We start from the raw sequence: 18377 nt of genomic DNA on the forward strand, positions 1-18377 counted from the left end.
TTTTATCCATAGCTATGTTTATTAATGACTTGTATCACTAGAAAAAGAACCTTAATAAAGCCAAAGCCAATATATCCTTCTCTGCTAGGGCTCTCAGAATGGCTATTGCTTTCAAAACTTCATCCTCTCAAAGTGAACTGGAGATGACTTTGTTCCCAATTTGGGAGAGACCTTTTGATTCCTATTCCTCTCACTCTGGCCTTCACCCTCCTTCAAATCACTACAACTCACTTAAATATGGTGATAGACAACATAAATATGGAGTATGAAACACAGTAAATGCCTAATATTATAATACTCTGTTCAGACATTACCAAATTGACTTTCTGAATAAAAACGCTCTTTTCCTAGTAAACAAATTACATGAAACCTGGGAAGGCAGAATTCATGGATGGAAAACAGAATTATATTACAGGTTCTAATCATTCATCAGAAGATGCAAGTTATCTAAACTTGTGTTTAGATCTGTATGCAAATTACTTGGAAAAATCATCCTGTTTTGAGGTTTTTCTAAAAAGGAGTTGGGACATCTCTCACCTGAGGAGCACCTGGAATGGCTGGCCCTGGAGTAATTGGCTGAGCCATCAAATCATAGTCATTTCCAGAAGATCCAGCTGCTACATAGGAGTACGATCCCCGGGCCCATGGGTCAGCACGCCAGCGGGACACCACAGTCTCTTTAGGCTGAGACAAGACAGAAACTTCAGTTGTTGACACAGTGCAATTTCTACAATTAGTACAAAATACAAAAGATGCAAATTGCAAGAATAAAAGACACAAAGTCCTTAGGCTAACATTAATGGTGGAACTCCCAGTTTATATTCCATGATAACACATACTAAGGTAAATAACTTGTCGCTGGTGGCAATACCTTAATTCTTTCCAATATATTACCAGAACCTACTGCACATAGCTTCTGGATCAGAACTCAGACTTTGTAGTCAGCTGTACATGCACACTGTGTAGTGTTTGCTCTGTTTCTTCTCTTATTATCAACATAATGACAATGCACACTTCCTACTCCTTTACTTTCTTTCAGCCACAGCTCATCTGAATCTCTTGATTTGACTATGACATAGGCCTATATAAGCTCTGTAACTCACCAGGGAAAATGACTGCATGAAGGGTACCTACACAAACACCTATATTTCTCCAATCCATCTGGTTTGCCAAGGTAATGGTCACGATGAAAGATATTCCACTGAAAGATGCAACAGTGAGAGCATCACCAGGACTCAAACCAGTATCACTCTAAGGCATAACAGCAGTCAAGAGAAAATGGGACATCTTCCTAACCTTGCAGACATAACACTGAGAAGTGGTGGGTGTGAGTCTTAAAATAGCCCAGACTCTGTCCAAATGTGTAAATGTGTAACTGAGTTTTAACAGGAATCATACCCTGTAAAAATGCAAACATCAAGACAGGAAGCTCATCTCCTCTCCTTGGCCATGAAGGTATTTCATGGAATTGTTTATACTTGAACAGAACTTCCCACAAAGGAAGAGAAGGAGGCTCTATCTAGTGAGGACGTTATCCAGAAAGCAATCCAGCAGGCATCATATCACATCATGGCAAGAGAAGTCTCCTGGACTCAACACCAACAGATCTGAGATGATCTCCGAGGCTGGCCTCAGCTGGACTATATCTGATGCCTTCTGCTGAGTCTGTGGAAAGGCCACAGAGGACTGGGGCCACGTTCCAAGGTATAAGACACCACTGGGGGCTGGAGACCACATTTTCCAATAGGGTCTGATGACTTGAGAAAATTCTTCACCGCAATTTTCAGCGCTTTTTTATCCAAAAGGTAAGAAACTTGAGTGATAAGCCAGCCCTCATATACTGACTGCTTCTTGAGAAAAAAGCAACCTCACATTTCCCTCCTTGTTGGATGGAGACCACTGTGATGGCACTGTATGTTACCACATATATGTCTGGCAAAGAAAACTTTGAGCCATTTCATAAAATTCTTAATTCTCTCTAGTAAACACATGAAGCATTGCAATCTAACAGGGAATAAAGCCAGACAGAAATTTTACTTCACTGAGGTAGTTTTGAAAGTATGGCTAATCCAGGCACAATTGTAGAGCAGAATACAAAAGTACCGGTTCCCCAATCCAAACTGCACCAGTCCAAACAGCAACTGTGGTGTTCATGTGCCCACACACCCATGTATGGGTATGAGTCAACTTTTATTTTCAGACTGACAAGCAAATGCTATAATTAGGATTCCCTGTGAACAGGAAGAAGGATGGTTGGAGGATAAAACATGTACTACAACAGAAGTGGTACAAAATTTGAATCCTACTCTACAGAGGACATGAAGCTTGCAGAGGTTAGCTGCACAGCAGGTTGAGAAAGCTTCCATGTGTTGAAGAACAGCAGAGGGAAAAAATGGTTCTATCTGTCTTTGGGAAATGAAAACCAAACCAGAAAGACAAAATAAGACAGTACTAAGCAGCACAGGAACGAGGAGGATGGCTCACATTCCAATGAAGTGTTACTTTAAACAAAATTTTTCTGCTTCCCTGTTTTGGACAGATATGAGGAACTGCACTTGCACAGCAAGCTCTGCTTCATATATAGTTGTTCATCCAATACAACAGATGAGAGTGCTGTTTATCCAGACTGATGAATGGCTGTCCAGAAGACAGCCTCCAGCAAATCTCTCCATTATCAAGTGCTCATAGTACATAAGCACCTGAACTGTGAATATGTTAAAACAGAGACTCAGAGATCTCACTTATCACAACCGAAACTGCATTCTCCTTTGAAAGACTGATCAGATATGGAGTCATTCTGTAACAGAGTTATCAGTTAATGCACTGAAATATTTTAGAAGTTCATGGAGTTCTCTAAATTTGATGTTTATCGACAGTAGAATCCATATTTCTCAAGATTCTGCAATTTGCTAGTGTGTGGGTTTTTTCACTTGAAAATCCTACTAGAAAGCAGCTGCAGTAAAACACTTTGCTCTTGGTTCACTGTAGAGTGATTTCTACAGCACCTGTAGACAGAAAAGTCTCAAAGCTCCTCTCAAAGAGAGATCTCATTAGGAAGTGAAATTGTCTTCTGGGACTTCAGAGAAGGAGCTGTGGATTTATCAGAAAGGCAAGCCTGGGGTTTCCTTCTTTTGTGTTCTCCAGTCTGAGACATAAAATTCAACTGATTGAGCGTTTCCAAAATATGAGATCCACTCATTAACTAAAAATCCATGCTTACAGTCAGCTGTGAGGATTTGTCCATCACATAGAAAGAAGTAAAATACTGGGGATTATAAGGCCATGTTCAAGAAGAGCTCTACAACTACTCTACAATAAAGACAACAAAGTGAATCTGTTCCTCACATGAAATACCAAGCAAGTAAACAGTCCAATTTACACATGGCCAAATGCTCAGAGAAGACTGGTGTATTAAAGTTACCATGTATTTTTTCATTACTTTACTATATAGAAATCCCAGTGGAGGAGAGCTATTTATTTACAACCAATGCCATTTGTAAGAACTGCTGCCTGTTAGGACAACAGACCAAGTATTCAACTAAGTCACACACACTGTGTGTTGAACGGACTTTTCAAATCAATGTCCTAAGTACCCAAGCTTCTTTTGAGTAATATTAACTATTTTCCAAACTCCGCCTTCACTAACCATTCCTTTTACACTTATTGTGCCTAAATAACTGTTGGCTAGCTGCACAAGGAACTGATCCAGATGAAAGATTGCCTTTACTCCCTTCCTTCCCCTTCGGCCATTTTCCAGCCAAACCTGTTTCTCTGCAGAATTCACTGGTCAAGAGCTTTACTGTACTTTAGAGAAGGTGCAGAACATGGCAGGGAGTATCTAAGCAGTGTTGTCACTAGCCACGGACAACTCTGCTGTAACGCCAGAAATGTAAAAGGTAGAAAATTTACTGAAGTGTTGGATGCTCTGGAAAAGTTAGAGTCTTACTCAGTCTAAAACAATCTTCTCAAGAAAAAAAAACCCACCCCCCCACCCCAAACAAAGAAAAGCCCTAACCGCCAAAAAAACCCAAACCCACAAACAGCCCCTCCTCCCCAAAACCCCTGAACAACCAAAAGGTGGTACATATACCATATACCAAACAGTTCAATACTGCAGCAAAGCTACTGAGAATTGTAGTACATTCTGAAATGCAGAGAAGTTACCCAAAGACACTGTCTGTACTAACCTGTGGCACAGCACTGCTACCAAATATGCCTTTGAGGATGGCAAGGCACCGTCCAACAATGACATCATCGCTGATATTTTCCATGATCCCTGCTGCTTCTCCTGCTACCAAGGCCAACAAAATTGGTGCTGAGAGGGCGGGGGGAAGGAGAGGAAAAAAAACAACTGAATTATTGAAATTGAACATTTTAATCAGGCAAGTTGGAATTGAATAGGCATGGACCTGCAGCTAAGTCATGAGGTTAAAAACTAAACAAACCCAACAAAAGTAGTCCTAAATCTTCCACCATCATGTTGAATTACGAAAAGGAAAATGAATTAATATATGCTATGGTACTATTTAGAATTGTCAAGAGAACTGATGTATTAAAAATTAAATACGCACATTAGGAAGTACAGCGTGCAGAAGAGAGGAAAGGTTTTCTTTAGTGAAGACATCACTTGTTTGACATAGGAGTTTCCACCGGGATTTAACAGTCATCTGTGCTACATTTAAGGGAACTTAATACCTTCCAAACCATCTAATTTAGGTACAATTAACATCAGCATAGCAGTTAAGTTACCTGTATAGGTACTTCAATCATATAAAGTATCTAGATTTCTTTGTTACCAATGCACATTCACATTAAATAATCTCAATGGAGTGGAAACTATGAACAGTAGAACAGTATCAAGAAAAGCAGTGATTCTAAGAAGAACTCAGAATTCAAATGGACAGATATCAAGTAACTCAGCTGTCCATGTGATGCTGTGGTGAAGAGTGTTAATGTGACTATACAATCTACAAACAAATAGATGAGGTCATTTTACCTCTGACCAGCTATGGTAAGACTAAGCATACATTTGTGGTAGCCACAAATTCAAGGGAAAACTTAGATAAGTATCGAAGAGCTACCAAAATAACCCAATGACAAGAAACATGCATTTCAAGAAGTGACTCATAGATCCAAGCATGGTTACTTAATGAAAACTCTCTCAGTTATCTTTCTCCTCCTGGAGATATTTATGAATTCCTAAATTCAGCAAGGGAAATACTACAGCTAGAAACAGATGTGAAGCATATTGAAACGGGAAATACAGTCCTTGTTAAAAATTTGGCTTTAACTTTTGTACAGATTTCCAAAATGATTAGTGAATTCCTTATATCCTGGTATATATGGAGATCTCCTGGTATACATTCCCAGCGAGTTACTGCTCTTTAAAGAAAACTGGCTAAAGTTCAGTTGCAATACACAGGCTGGAAGACCCAGTAATATATTCTGGTTAAAAACAAAAGTCTTTGAAATTCTGAAGAAGTTAGACTAGTAAGGATGTTACAACTACAAAGATAATTACACTACGCAAGATACAATTAAGACACTTCAATACACAGGACCTCTGGGACTAGAAAGAGTTTATTAGACAAAAAAGTTACAGGATTGCTCCTCTAGTTAAACTCCATTTTCTGAAAGATTAAGCCTAGTCTTTTAAACAATTGAAGGAAAGAACAAAAAACTGGTCTCCTATCATCCACAGGCATTGGGGAATTTTTTTTTGTCATTTCAGCAGCAAAGTTTTTCCTAGTTTGCCATCCTTGACACAATGAGATCCCTGAACTTTCCAGCAATTACTGTCAACGTATTTTTTCTTGATGGAACAACTACATATTAAAAATGCAGCTTCCAGTGAATTTGTTCATGGTAACTTGTATTCAGACAACCCCAAAATATTTTTATGGAAATCCCGCTTTCCAGGCATGAGACCCTGTTCTATAAGCATTTATCCAGACCCGAAAATGTTGCTATTCAGTCACCTGGATTAATTCAGAACTGTAAGAGAAAGCCAGAAGGTTGTAGCAGAACAGTGACTATTTTGCTATGCAAATATCAAAGTGCTGCTCAGAAAAGCTTCTTGCATGATAAGCATGTGTCACTACACCACAAAAAAATTCTCGAGGCAGTGATGTTTACTGAGCCTTGATACCAAACAGCAAGCAGAGAATGTGGTTTAGCCAGAGATCAGAGAGTAGCCACAAAACTATGACAGAGAAAGGGCCTCATCTTTTTCATCACATCTCTAGGAAAAACAGAAGAGCTAGGCAAGAAAAGAGAGACTGAAATGTCATTGGACTTCCAGAAAACACTGAGTGTTTCTGCCATGAGTTCCTCTGCCCTGTGCTGATGGAGTCTCTCCATCCTAAAGTGTGTCTACAAGGCTACAACAATAATCCAATAGCATTGCAGAGCAAGAGGCACCAACAGCTCAGGGCAGCTGCTCTGGGACATGTATAGCGTTCCTGAGGCTACAGGTTTTCTCAGCAGTCATCATCTGAACTAGACTTAAACCACAGGGAGGATTCCTGTCTGAGGTACAACAGGTCACCCAACAGCAGTACAAACACATGCAGTCTTTTCATCTGAGTTTCACTGCATTCACCCACCTATCTTTAAACCCTTCTCAGAGGCCAGTTGGTCCCTGCCAACACAAGACCTTTAAAGAACTTTCACAGAGCTAATACAGCATGTGCTGTGATACTTTTGGTTTTTTTTGTTTCTGGATTAATAATTGTTCTCTGATCTGTTCAGTTTAAATGGTCTCTGCCCAAAGTGCTATGGCTACAGAAATACAGAATATGACAGAATAACAGCTTTACAAGTTCAGTCAGGTCTGCTTTAGTATTTCACAGTGCAATCATGTTAACTGCCACCTAACTATCCACAAGAAATGGTAATTGATTTTCTTCTATTTCAGCCATCTGACTTATGCTTTAGCATACGATTTTATTGCATTTCTACTTTATTTCTATGTGCTCTGCCTATTTTCATGAGAAAGAAGGTTTTGCATCTAGCAGCAAAACCTTTGTATGCGAGATTGTCTTTCAATGTAAACCAAAACCCCATCACTACTTGTTAAGTATGTAACACAGCCATCTTAAAGCCACAAAAGCAGATACATAAACAGCCTTATTATCCATGGCTCATTGCTTGTATCTCTCCAGTCAAGTCTTACCAAACATTGTAACAATTAAATAGCCTAGAAAGGCAGGTTCCTTGTGCAGCAATTTTCTCCAGTTAAAAGAAAAACCTGTCCTGCCCGTGACAGGCTGGAAGAAAAACCCGTGGTACTTTAAACAGTCATCTGAAAGAAAAATAACTCATTTAATAGTGCTCACTGTATATACACCTTTGCTTTTAGTATGGCAGTGAACAAAAACAGTACGCTTACTGAAAAATATCTTCTGACAACCTCTTGTCACAGACACCAGCTGCAGATAAAAAAAACTACTAATGGCAAAGTCCAGCTGTAGAAACAGGCAGAGCAAAACCTTTTGCCTACTTAAGCATTTTCTAAAGAGGAGTTCTAAAATCATCTGTCAGTCTGAGACTCATGGTCTGTAAGTCACAGCCGCTTTGCTGCTCAAAACAGTAAACAGTCATCCATTCAACAAATTGGATCCACTGCAGCTAGCTTGCCTTTCCTCCAGGGCAGACTGCATCTTAACCATATGGATGGGCCTGCAGCTCATCAAGCTGGAAAGGTAACGCTCAGCAAGAGGAATGGAGCTATCACAAAGCCTCTAGTCTGCTCCACTGACATCTGAGTGTTCAATACTCTGTAAAGGCTGCACTGCACCCCCCTGAGAAATCAAAGCAGGATAACATACAAGCATTGAGTTCTGCAAGTCAGACATGTAAGAGAATACACAAGTCAACAGCACCCCTTACATCTGAAAAAAATGTAGTTTATCTTGGTTAGATCCTAGCCACTTAAGTTTGAAATCCTGGGCAGCAAAGTCACCTGTACCAGAAAGGACTAGAGGTCACAGACAAAGGGGCTCATCTACAGTTATCGAATCATCCTAGATTAGATAGACAGTCCCATCCTAGATTAGACTCAGTCCCAGCCTGGCTTCAAACTATCAGTTGAAATTGAAAAACATCCAGGAAGCTGAGGTTTTCAAAACTAAGACTAAATTGGATGCCAGTCCCATCTGCATGAGAAGCTTAGTAAAAGAGGGGAAGAGCTCAAACAATATTTTAAGTGGCCAGAGAGAAACTCGATTTCAAAGAGACTTATGAACTAAGAAGTGGCTTTTAATTCAGAAAAGCTGCAGAGGCAAATCACCCTTTTCTTGAAGAACTCAGTACATCCTCCTGACAAAGTAGATACTGAATTAAGACAACACTGCTCTTCAGCAAACAGAATGCACATTATTTGCTGTATTTTTTAAATACTATATAAACATGTTAGATGAGGTTTGGGGTTTTTTTCCTTAATACAGCACAATAAAAATCAAAAAAGTTAATTTTTTCAGAATACCAGTGGCAATTAAATAGATGGTTAAAAGAAGCAACCAAGATAATACTGAGTAAGTCACAGAACAACTTCAATGTGCAAGACAATAAAGTAGCCAATAAAACTGTAAGTGTTACGGTAGATAGGTAGCAACACAATTTAACAGACATAGCCTCCAATTCAGCATTGGTAAACCCATACTCATCCATGTCCTGCCCTAATTTACTACAGAATTGTTTACAAGTCAGTGCTGCTCTCTGCTTCCATTTGTCTTCCTACAAATACTATCTTCTTATCAAATCCATATGTGAACACTCACAGCATCATAAAAAGTGCTCTTTTCTGGATCTGAAACTACACAAATGACACACTGGCGAAAGTAGACATGCACCACAGCTACCTTTGTACAGGTTCCAAAACAGGAAAAGTTCTCCTCTGCTTGCAGTAGTGCTACCAACATGACCAAACAAATTGACACTTGGATCCCAGAAGACACGATCAAAACACAACACAACCTAGAAACAAAAAAAAAAAATCAAGACTTAGGAAGCACACACAATAAAAACAAAAATAGAGACAATTACACTCATTGGTGTTTATCACTGGAAAGGTCAAGAATGGAAAATCTGGTGAATATATACTGCATATACATAATACATAAAGGTGTATACCTACACTGCCTTCCATAGGTTAGTGTGCCCTCACAGTTTACAAATTTGCTGGTTAACAAGCTACAGCAGACATATTGAGTCAATCTACTTCTGAAATTTAACTATTTAAAAATTGTGTGGGAAATAGAGAAGAGGTCCTTACAGTTCTTCAGATAATTTTCAGCATCAAAATCTAGCAAAACAGCAGTGGAAAAAACGTTCTTCCTCTCATCCACCAAACATTTTCCATAGACATTTCAGATTCTACCTATTGCAAACCCTGGTCTGCTGCAGTTCCCTCAAAGACCAAGTCACCTTGTTAAGGTTGCCAAATCCCATACGCTGCACTGCAGAAGTTTTCCACTCAGGAAGAGGCGGCACAAACTGTACTGCTGGAGGCTGCTGTTTCAATACTCCCAAGGGAAGAGTACACAGCACAGCATCACATTTGTAAATGAAAGTCTGGCTAGTAGATCGGGTATTTACAGCTATCACTTCACAGCCTGGAAAGGGGAGAGAAAACCAATCATTTAATAGGCCAGGAGGCAAGAGCATTAGATTAAATATTAAACAAACTACCATAAAACATATCCACATCAGAAAACATTTTGTTTATCGAGACAACTTTACACTAACATTTACTTAACTTGTAGGCAAGTGAATGTTACTGGCCACATAGCTCAATTCCAGAAAGTGTAATTTACACAGCATCTGAAAATGGCCATACTGGGATAAGCCTAAAGGTTCATTTAGGACAGTGAATGATATTTAAATATATGCATAAATAGAGCAAGTAGAGTGAGCCTCTCATTGAGTTGCTCTCCCAGTTGACAGTTTCCTACACAATTAATCACAGTAAGAAGTGTGGCTGTTTATCTAACCCAAAACATATAATGGGAGGGTTTTTACGAGATCAATCTTCACATCTGCTTCCAGAAGCACTTAAACCTAATTTCTATGATCATACTCCCTCAGAGCAGTTTTCCGGAGGAGGTGGCTTCATTTACCTGATGCTGTATAGCGAACCTGTCGAACTGCTGTGTTTAATTTAATATCTAGCCCTTCTGCCAAGGCTACAGGCACACAGGAATATCCATTCCTCACAGTCAAGTGACTGCCTGTGAATTCAAAGTCATCATCCTACAACAAAAGATGCATAAAAAGCATGCATTTATAATGAAATCACATAATTCAATAGAAAATAATCAGCAAATCTACACAATGGCAAAACTTTTTTCTAAAACCTTTTTTCAAAGAGTTGAATAAATTTGACAATCTTTCTGTTAATTAGTCAAGTAGTAAGTATAGGAACTTTCAGTAGACAGTATTATTAGATTGTTTTGGCACTAACAAAAAGCTGACAGCACTTCAGTGTTTAGAAGTTATTAACATAGAGAAGCTTCCATGAGAATGAAGTAAATATAGCTTAAGTTTTTAGTGTACTGCTGAATGAATACATTAATTAGCTACCTGGTCCCAGTGCTTCAGTGAAAGCGTAGACAGGGGTGTAGCATTAGCAAATTCTAGGTTTGCAAAATGCCAGTCAAGTATTTGCCTGTCTCTTGATGACAGATAAACATCACTAGAAAAAACAAACATAATACAAAGACATTTAGTTTGCTGGAGTATGATGTTGCAAATACATTGCTTTTGAAAAATTTATTCACAGTCTTTTTTGAGTCCCTCCTTAGTGGAAAAATAAAAAAAGAACACAAGCAGATTCTGTTTCAAGGAGTTGGACCTCCTTCATGAAAGCTGAGCATCAAAGCCCAGCAAATTCACATTTTCAAAGTAGAGTACATGTAAAATATTCTAAGTGAAGCTAGAAACTTAACTTTAGAAATAAAAAAGTTACATAAATAATGGCTTAAGTAGCATGTATAAAGACAACAACTAAAAACCTAGTGTAATCACATAGAGCACAAAATAATAATATTCTGCCAAAATAAGCAGGATTGGTATGCTATCATTAGTGATGGGAATTTAAAATCTCAAAGGCTTCCTGAGATCAGGCACTAATTACAGTAAGGATTTCTACTGAAATGCACCCTAGCTAAGAACCACCTTTTTTGTCCGAGTCACCTCTAAAAATGAGGAAGATTAGTTTAAAGCTGAAGGAACTCAAACTTCATGTTTGTACCTTCCTAACCCCTTGAGTTACCATAATTAAAACAAAGCATACCATAGCATTTTTGAAACTAAGTGAAAAGTAGTAAAAAACCTGCTTTCCTGAGTATTTATTTTTATAGTTTGTATCTTTACCTTGGTGGATTGGCTTCAAGTTCTTGTAACTTCTCTTCCAGCTTTCCTTGTGTTTCTGCCAATTCATCATACTCCTAATAAGATTTAAAGCTAGCATTAAAATCAGTTTACAAAAAGGACTTAAAGACATCATGTAGCATCAGACTAGACCTAACCTCAAGAGAAATCAGTGGAAGATTCATGGTTTTAGTGGAATCTAAATCAAGTTCTTTATTTTTTCAACATTTAATCCAGCATATTTTGCCCTTCTGCTGTTCGAATATATAGAAGTCTATGCCACACTGCAGAAAAGATGAGTACACTAATATTTCAGGAATTTAAACACTCAGATCTAAAGAACATGCAGGTCCATTACAGTCCTGCAATTTTAAGGGCTCCTATGGTACTGAGAGCTTTTTCATATTGGACAAAATGTTATTTCTATTCTTCTCTCTCTTGAAAGATTATAGTTCATATCAAACAGAGATTTCCAAAGCAGAAGCAGTCATGCAAAAGGCAAAGACATGATCTAATTCAAGCTCCTTTCAGAGGTTTGGGGTTTGTTGGTTTTTTTTCCTTTATTTTAAAAAATATTAGTAGAACTAGGTATAAAGGCAACAATCATTTTCCTTCAAGGCAGAATAATTTGGAGTGTCCAACAATAGCAACAGGAGCACAAAGCTGTTCATTGGTGACAAAATAGAAGAGCTACTACTTATGTATACATAAAAACATTGAGCTTCCAAATAAAGGTATGTATCTTCTATTGCACAAGTCGCTGAAAAATGATCCTTAGGTCTATCTGACCTGGTTTAGCAGGGTGTCTTTCACTATCAGAGAAAGCACAGTTTTTAAGGTTTCCTTTTTAAGGCATATTTCTACATCAACGTACACCCAGAGAGGGGGACTGACTCTGCTTGTCAGGACAGAGCTCTGTAATGATAATCTTTGGATAGAAAGAAGTCTTTTATTCAGGAAATCACCTTTTCTATCTTGGAAAAAGAGCATTTCTCTTCAAGTGCAGATTTTATTTCCAGACTATTGTGAGACCCAGCAGTACTAACTAAAGACCAAGTGTGATCTAAAATTTAGCCTTCAAAACATTAAATCCTGTCTGACATGAGCCAGCACAGACTACTACCTAAAATTGAGCCTTCATCGTGTTAATACTCTCCATCATAAGCCATGAAAGACAGGTACCTAAAGGTAGTTAATGCAGCCCTGTTATCAGTATTACAACCCAGAGCTACCATCAATCACATTCTCTTGAGAGTGTTGGATCAGAGAGATGTGGAAACATTTATATTGGCTTATTTTGGCTGGCTGCTGAAGTCCTCAGCAACCACTGACTTAAGTGCTGTATGTATGTCATCCTTTACCTTGCAAAGCGCAGTCAGATCTCTGTGTTTGCTTTTCACAAGAAACTCTGCTGTAATATCCCGAGGTGGCTTCACTTCTGATGCTTCCTTATACTGTTGATGAAGTTCTTTAATCTTCTCTTTTAAATTCACCATCTTTTTCAGGTGGAGTAGAAAAAGGGAGCAAGGGGTGGGGGGAGGGGAGGGAAGAAGGGAAGATAGTTTTCATGCATGTTACTGTGTAAAATGGATATTCATCTCAAACTATGCCATTATACCAAAGAGATTTCCAGGTTTTGACAGATGTTACTTATATATATGCAATTCTACCTCCAAGAAACCACAATAAATACCACCAACCCCAAAACAACATGGCTTAGACCCAACATCGTTGATTTCTTACAAAATATCTTGCAAATAACTTAGGATATGAGAGCTATCCTCAGACATTTTTAATTTGAGAAACTTCCATGAAGATGTAAAGATGTCATCTACCACAACCAAAACTAATTTAAGTAGGCCTAAAACACTGTTTCTACACTACAAATCAGATTTGTGGTAAAGAAAGTAAACATTTTAAAATAACCCCCCAAAAGCCTCAGTCATTATCAACATCCCTCAAGGAAGCTATGACACAACACTGTTTATCATGTCTGTCCTCTCCCTTTCTTTTCCCATATTTACGTTTTACAGTCTTCTGCCTAGTCACTTATGTGCTCCTCCTCAAAAATGGAGACTCCTTTGTTATAACAGTGCTTCTAGAAAGGTCTTAAATGAACAGATATGTTTAAGAACAGCATTAATGGCAACTTTCTGATATTTTTCCATGGAAGTTTTTGTTCATTTTGGCACTTTCTGAGGAACACAATGCTATCCTTTTGTTCTAAATGTCATTATCTGACCTTGTTAAGAAGATCTTTCAACTCCTCCTGTGTTTTCACAATTTTTTTCCAGTGTTCAATCTGCTCATCCTTCACATGCTTCTCCTGCAATCTGGAAAACGTAAGTAGTTAGTTCACCATAAAATCCTCACATTATTGAGAAAACTCATTATCACAATCTAATTAGCGTAATGCAATAAAAGCACGTCATGGGATATTTTAGTAAATACTCATATGGCAATTACAAAATTAATACAAGTTTCTGTAAATAAGGGATATCTGACTAGCTAAAGTGTGAGTCTGAAGTTACCTATTATTATTAAAAGGCATATTACAAATGCCATTAGCTTTCAAGTAGCCTAAGTGGGCTGTATGTATGTCAATTATCCACTATCAGTTGCTGTAGCAGTGATTTTCAGGAAGCTTTCAAGAGAAGATGTTTGCTCCTTTAACCATCTTTGGCATATTTTGCTTCAATAAACAAGAAACACATACACAAATGAGAACTCAGCAGAGACCAAACAGTTGTATGAAGTGGGTAATGCTTACCCTAGGGGCATCACAGTTGTTTCAGATGTCTTTTGAAAAATTCTCCACAAAATAGGAAAGTCTACCATGAAGAGAAAAGTCACTTACTGTATGACAACCTCCAGAGCCTGACCTAGGGAGACAGGCTTATTATTGAGAACATTAAAATCCAGCTGGTGACTGAGGTAGGATGTGGCTTCCAGCAGACGATTAAATTCTTGCTCCACCATTTCATCTTTCTCTTTTGGAACCTAGGAGTCAAAAGAACAAACTTTCTTGTTAATAACCTATTCATAAAAAAAAAAAAAAAAAAGAAAAAATACTGGTCACAAAAGCTCAAAGCCTCAGAGACAAGACATTCAAGTAGTACATAGAAAATTTTAAAAGAAACCAGAGCAATGACACAGATTACCTTCTCTACTGCAGTCTAAATTCACAACAACTATCTGATGGCTCTTTTTCAACTGTTATTCACCCCTAACTCCAAGTATACCCTGTGTTGACTGGGAAGTTATATCAGTATCTCATTGCTCTAATTAGGATTCCTCTTCCACTCTGCAGCTGGCCACTTACTCTTGTGCCAATGGCTATCTTCTAGCTCTGTAGATCTTTCTTGTCTGGCATTTTCCCAGACTGAAACACTGAGGTTCACAATTAATACTTCTATTTCTGGGTACATATCATAAGCATAACAAGCCAACTTTTCCAACTGCGTATACTAAGATGTTGATTCTTCCACTATTCTTGTGGTGAAATGTCTTAGAACCCCATACTGTTCTGCAGGTAGTGTCTCCCTGGAGACCTACTGCATCATGAAATGAATTTCACTATTTCTGATGGATCTACTTTTTTGAGAGAATCTTAAGAATGAAGATACCTCCCCCAGCCCATGGCTGCCAAAGATTAGTGACTCACCTACTCTGCAATGAGTGCAAGGTTCTCCTTTTTTCTTATTACTGAAATTCTCCCATCACTCAAGGTTATTAGGTCTCAAAACGAATGATCTCTTTTTTGACACTACTATATTCTATACTATATCCACTATTTATTTCTCAAGATCATGTGCTTCTAAAACATGATAAAAATTTTGACATACTGTCAGCTCACAGGCTGGAATATTATACACAACAGCACTACAGAAGACACAGATTATATGATGTCTAGAGCACATATATATAAATTAATATTTTTTTAACTATATATGTGGATATTTCAAACTTTCCCTATACTTATCTCCAGTCTTGTCCAATCTACAATTTCAAGATACAGATGCATGCTTACATTTCTGCTTATTCATTTGTGTAAAAATTGAAAATCTGTCCCAAAGACCTCTATTGCCTTCCCTGATTGATACTGCTCCCCTTCAGAATTACATGCTGAAATTTCCTCTTTAGCCAGATCTGTACTTAAGATTCTTCTATGCCACCCTCTCCAGTAGCTGCTGCCACTCACATTTGATAACAATTGCGTTAACTCTGTAGCTATATAACAATGTAATCTCTACCTATTATATTCAAAAAGATTTGGGGTTTATACTAAATAGAACATGTATTTCACAATTATGAGACTATTTTCGTATATGTACCAGAAAGCTTCAACAAGGCTACTGAACATAGCAGAGGTATAAGGAAAGCTTCAAATGGCAGTTCCCAAATGCAAACTTTTTTGTCACATTCCAGTGATACACCCACTGCTGACTTAACCTTTGTATTCTTGTACTACACCTGAATACTAGGATCTACTTTAACAACGTGGGTAACAACATGGGTACGTACTGCTGTGCCCTTTTAATTTTTTTTAATCATGAAGAAGGAAGAGCTGGAAATGAAAAGGCATGATCTAAATTACTTGGTTTCTAGGATACTTCCTTACAGTCAATCCATGGATAAGTGATTCTGTCTCTGAAGAGAAGACCCTGGGGATGAACAGGATGCTGCCGCAGCTTCTGGCTTAAGTAGAAGCCGTGTCTCGGTGGGCCAAAACTTGGTACACATCCTCAGCAGAAGTCTCAGTTGAAAACAGAGGACTTGCTACCACTAAGCACTGCCTTAAGACTGAAGAGAGCCACAGGGCAGACTCCACTGAATGATCAGATTTCAGATCTTTTCTGGATGAATAGGTGTAGGACTGAGGGTTGAAAAATTAAAATTAGAGCTCCAGTTTCAAGAAACTGCTGGGAATCACTTTTATCATTTAAGCTTCATCTTCCAAGTTCCAGCTTAAGCATCTGTTATTACACCACAAGTCAGCTGCGATGAATGAAGAAGCATTGCCCAAGCATGCAGGGATGGCATTAAGAAAACCTGAAGACAGAGTTGAAACTGAGATGCTGGACCTACAAGGGCAAGAAGAAGGGCTCTCTACATACACAGCAGTAGCAAAAAAGTAAGGATAATGCAGACTGCAGGCCTGCTGCTGAACCTAGTGGTAATGGATATGGAAAAGGCTAAAACACTAAATTCCTCTCTGCCTCAGACTTTATGGGTAAGGTCTGCTCTCAAGCTTCCCCAATCTCTTCTCCTCTCAATGTAATCTCAACAAGTTGGGGGAACGGGCTGACAAAAACCTCATGAAGTTCAAAGGCAAAGCCTTGAAACTGTGACGGAATACCCCCATGCCTCATGACAGGCTGAGGACTGACTGTTGGGTATCAGCTGCATCCTGGTGGACAACAAACTGAAGATGGCACTACAAAATACACACTTCCCAGCAATGTGAAGTTAGGATGAAGAAAGGGAAAAGAAATGACATTTTGATATTTACATTGCCTACCTTTACACAGCTGACATCAATGCCTTATTCAGAAGCTTAGGCAGCTGTGCAGACAGTAGAACTTCCCAAAGACTATTCAGAACTCCTGTATCAGTAAATTTTTTGGAGAAAACCAACTTACCAACTCACAAATAAAGGATCTGAAACTTGCAGTCATTAAGAGCCCATCCTATATGCGAGAAATTGACTCCATCTTCACTTCTTCAGAGAGAAGTCTTTCTTAATTAGGTAACACCACGGCAAAGACTAAAATAATAACTGCACTTTAGAGGAGTGGTAACTGAAGGTATAGAACTGCTCGATCTTGGGCCATCATACAGTTGCGCGCAGCAAGAGATTTATGACTTCACTGCAGAGCTTAACAATGAGGATGTATACTCAGTATAGAACTTATGTACTTTCCTCTTCAGTAAAATGCAGATAGCAGAGAAAAAGACATAGACAGACTGGCAGGAATGGTTAACCATTTAAAAATACTTGTATAAACATGGAAAGCTGTCAAGACAGTAGCCAAGGTATGAAGGACATCCCATTATTACTTGTACCTAGACTTCTAGATGCATTCCTGCTTTAGATGTCTGAAGTATTATCTGATGTATATTGTTTTCCAGTGAGATCTTTGATACTTCCTAGGATGGCTAGGGAATTAGCTAATTTAAAAGCTACAGCTTGCCTCCTGTCAAGTACCATGAAGTCTGCCAAAATGCCAGAGAGAGAGATATGGAACATTAGTACTCTTACTTGAGACAAGAAAGGTTGTGCTCTTGCCTATTACTGGTAGACACAAATTGAAAAGGTTTTGAGGAAGAGTGGGGCAATGAATGGACTTGGGCCCAGGGATAAGCTGAAAGGAAAATGTAAAGGGACAGTATCAAGTTAGTAGACTCTCTATGGGCAGAGTGAGAAAAATTTTTGCTTTGAAAAAAGGTACTTAGACATTACTTGCCCAATACTCATTAGTAATCCAATGTGAATGCACCTTTGGAAGAAGCATATCCTGTAGAAAGTGATTTCAGCTTAAACTAAACTTCATTTTCACTGTTTATAAAGTAGTACCTTGACAGTGTCCTTTCAACAATTGCAGCAGAAAGAAATACAACATAAGTAGCCTGACAGCTATTTCAGGATAAGCTTTATACAGTGGGGTGAAAATCAAAGTACTAAGATGTGAAAACATTGCAGAAACAGATAATAGGCATTTAATTTTTAGCAGTGCTAATAATCAAAGGAAAAAGTGTGGCTACATTAAAGAAGGAAAAGAAAGGATTAGTAAAATAACTGCCTTGGTGTAAGCAGCATCATGGAGTATATTAAAGAAGAGAAAGACAACATAAGCAGTACACGTCAAAACACACAGCTTTCAAGGTACAACTGCACCACATCTGAGTGAGCAAATTCAAATTTTCTTTTTAGAGCTTCCATTTTCATTTACTTACTCTTTATCATATGAAGTAACAAGCTTTAACACAGCTTAGATCGTCATCAG

At 38.4% G+C, this 18377-nt stretch overlaps 1 protein-coding gene across 4 annotated transcripts in view; it reads right to left on the bottom strand.

Annotated features, from left to right (window-relative positions):
* Positions 1 to 18377, bottom strand: part of KDM1A (lysine demethylase 1A) — a 58764-nt gene that overhangs the window by 14778 nt on the left and 25609 nt on the right. For all 4 annotated transcript variants that reach the window (XM_069803460.1, XM_069803459.1, XM_069803458.1 and 1 more), the window contains 10 exons: positions 14228 to 14370; positions 13613 to 13703; positions 12732 to 12866; positions 11374 to 11447; positions 10582 to 10693; positions 10119 to 10251; positions 9427 to 9614; positions 8862 to 8976; positions 4188 to 4315; positions 538 to 684 (listed from right to left, as the gene is read on the bottom strand). In XM_069803460.1, the coding sequence (XP_069659561.1) occupies positions 538 to 684; positions 4188 to 4315; positions 8862 to 8976; positions 9427 to 9614; positions 10119 to 10251; positions 10582 to 10693; positions 11374 to 11447; positions 12732 to 12866; positions 13613 to 13703; positions 14228 to 14370 (1266 nt within the window). The remainder of the gene's footprint in view (positions 1 to 537; positions 685 to 4187; positions 4316 to 8861; positions 8977 to 9426; positions 9615 to 10118; positions 10252 to 10581; positions 10694 to 11373; positions 11448 to 12731; positions 12867 to 13612; positions 13704 to 14227; positions 14371 to 18377) is intronic.

Source organism: Haliaeetus albicilla, chromosome 16 (genome assembly GCF_947461875.1).
Source record: "Haliaeetus albicilla chromosome 16, bHalAlb1.1, whole genome shotgun sequence".
Taxonomy (NCBI): Eukaryota; Metazoa; Chordata; class Aves; order Accipitriformes; family Accipitridae; genus Haliaeetus; species Haliaeetus albicilla.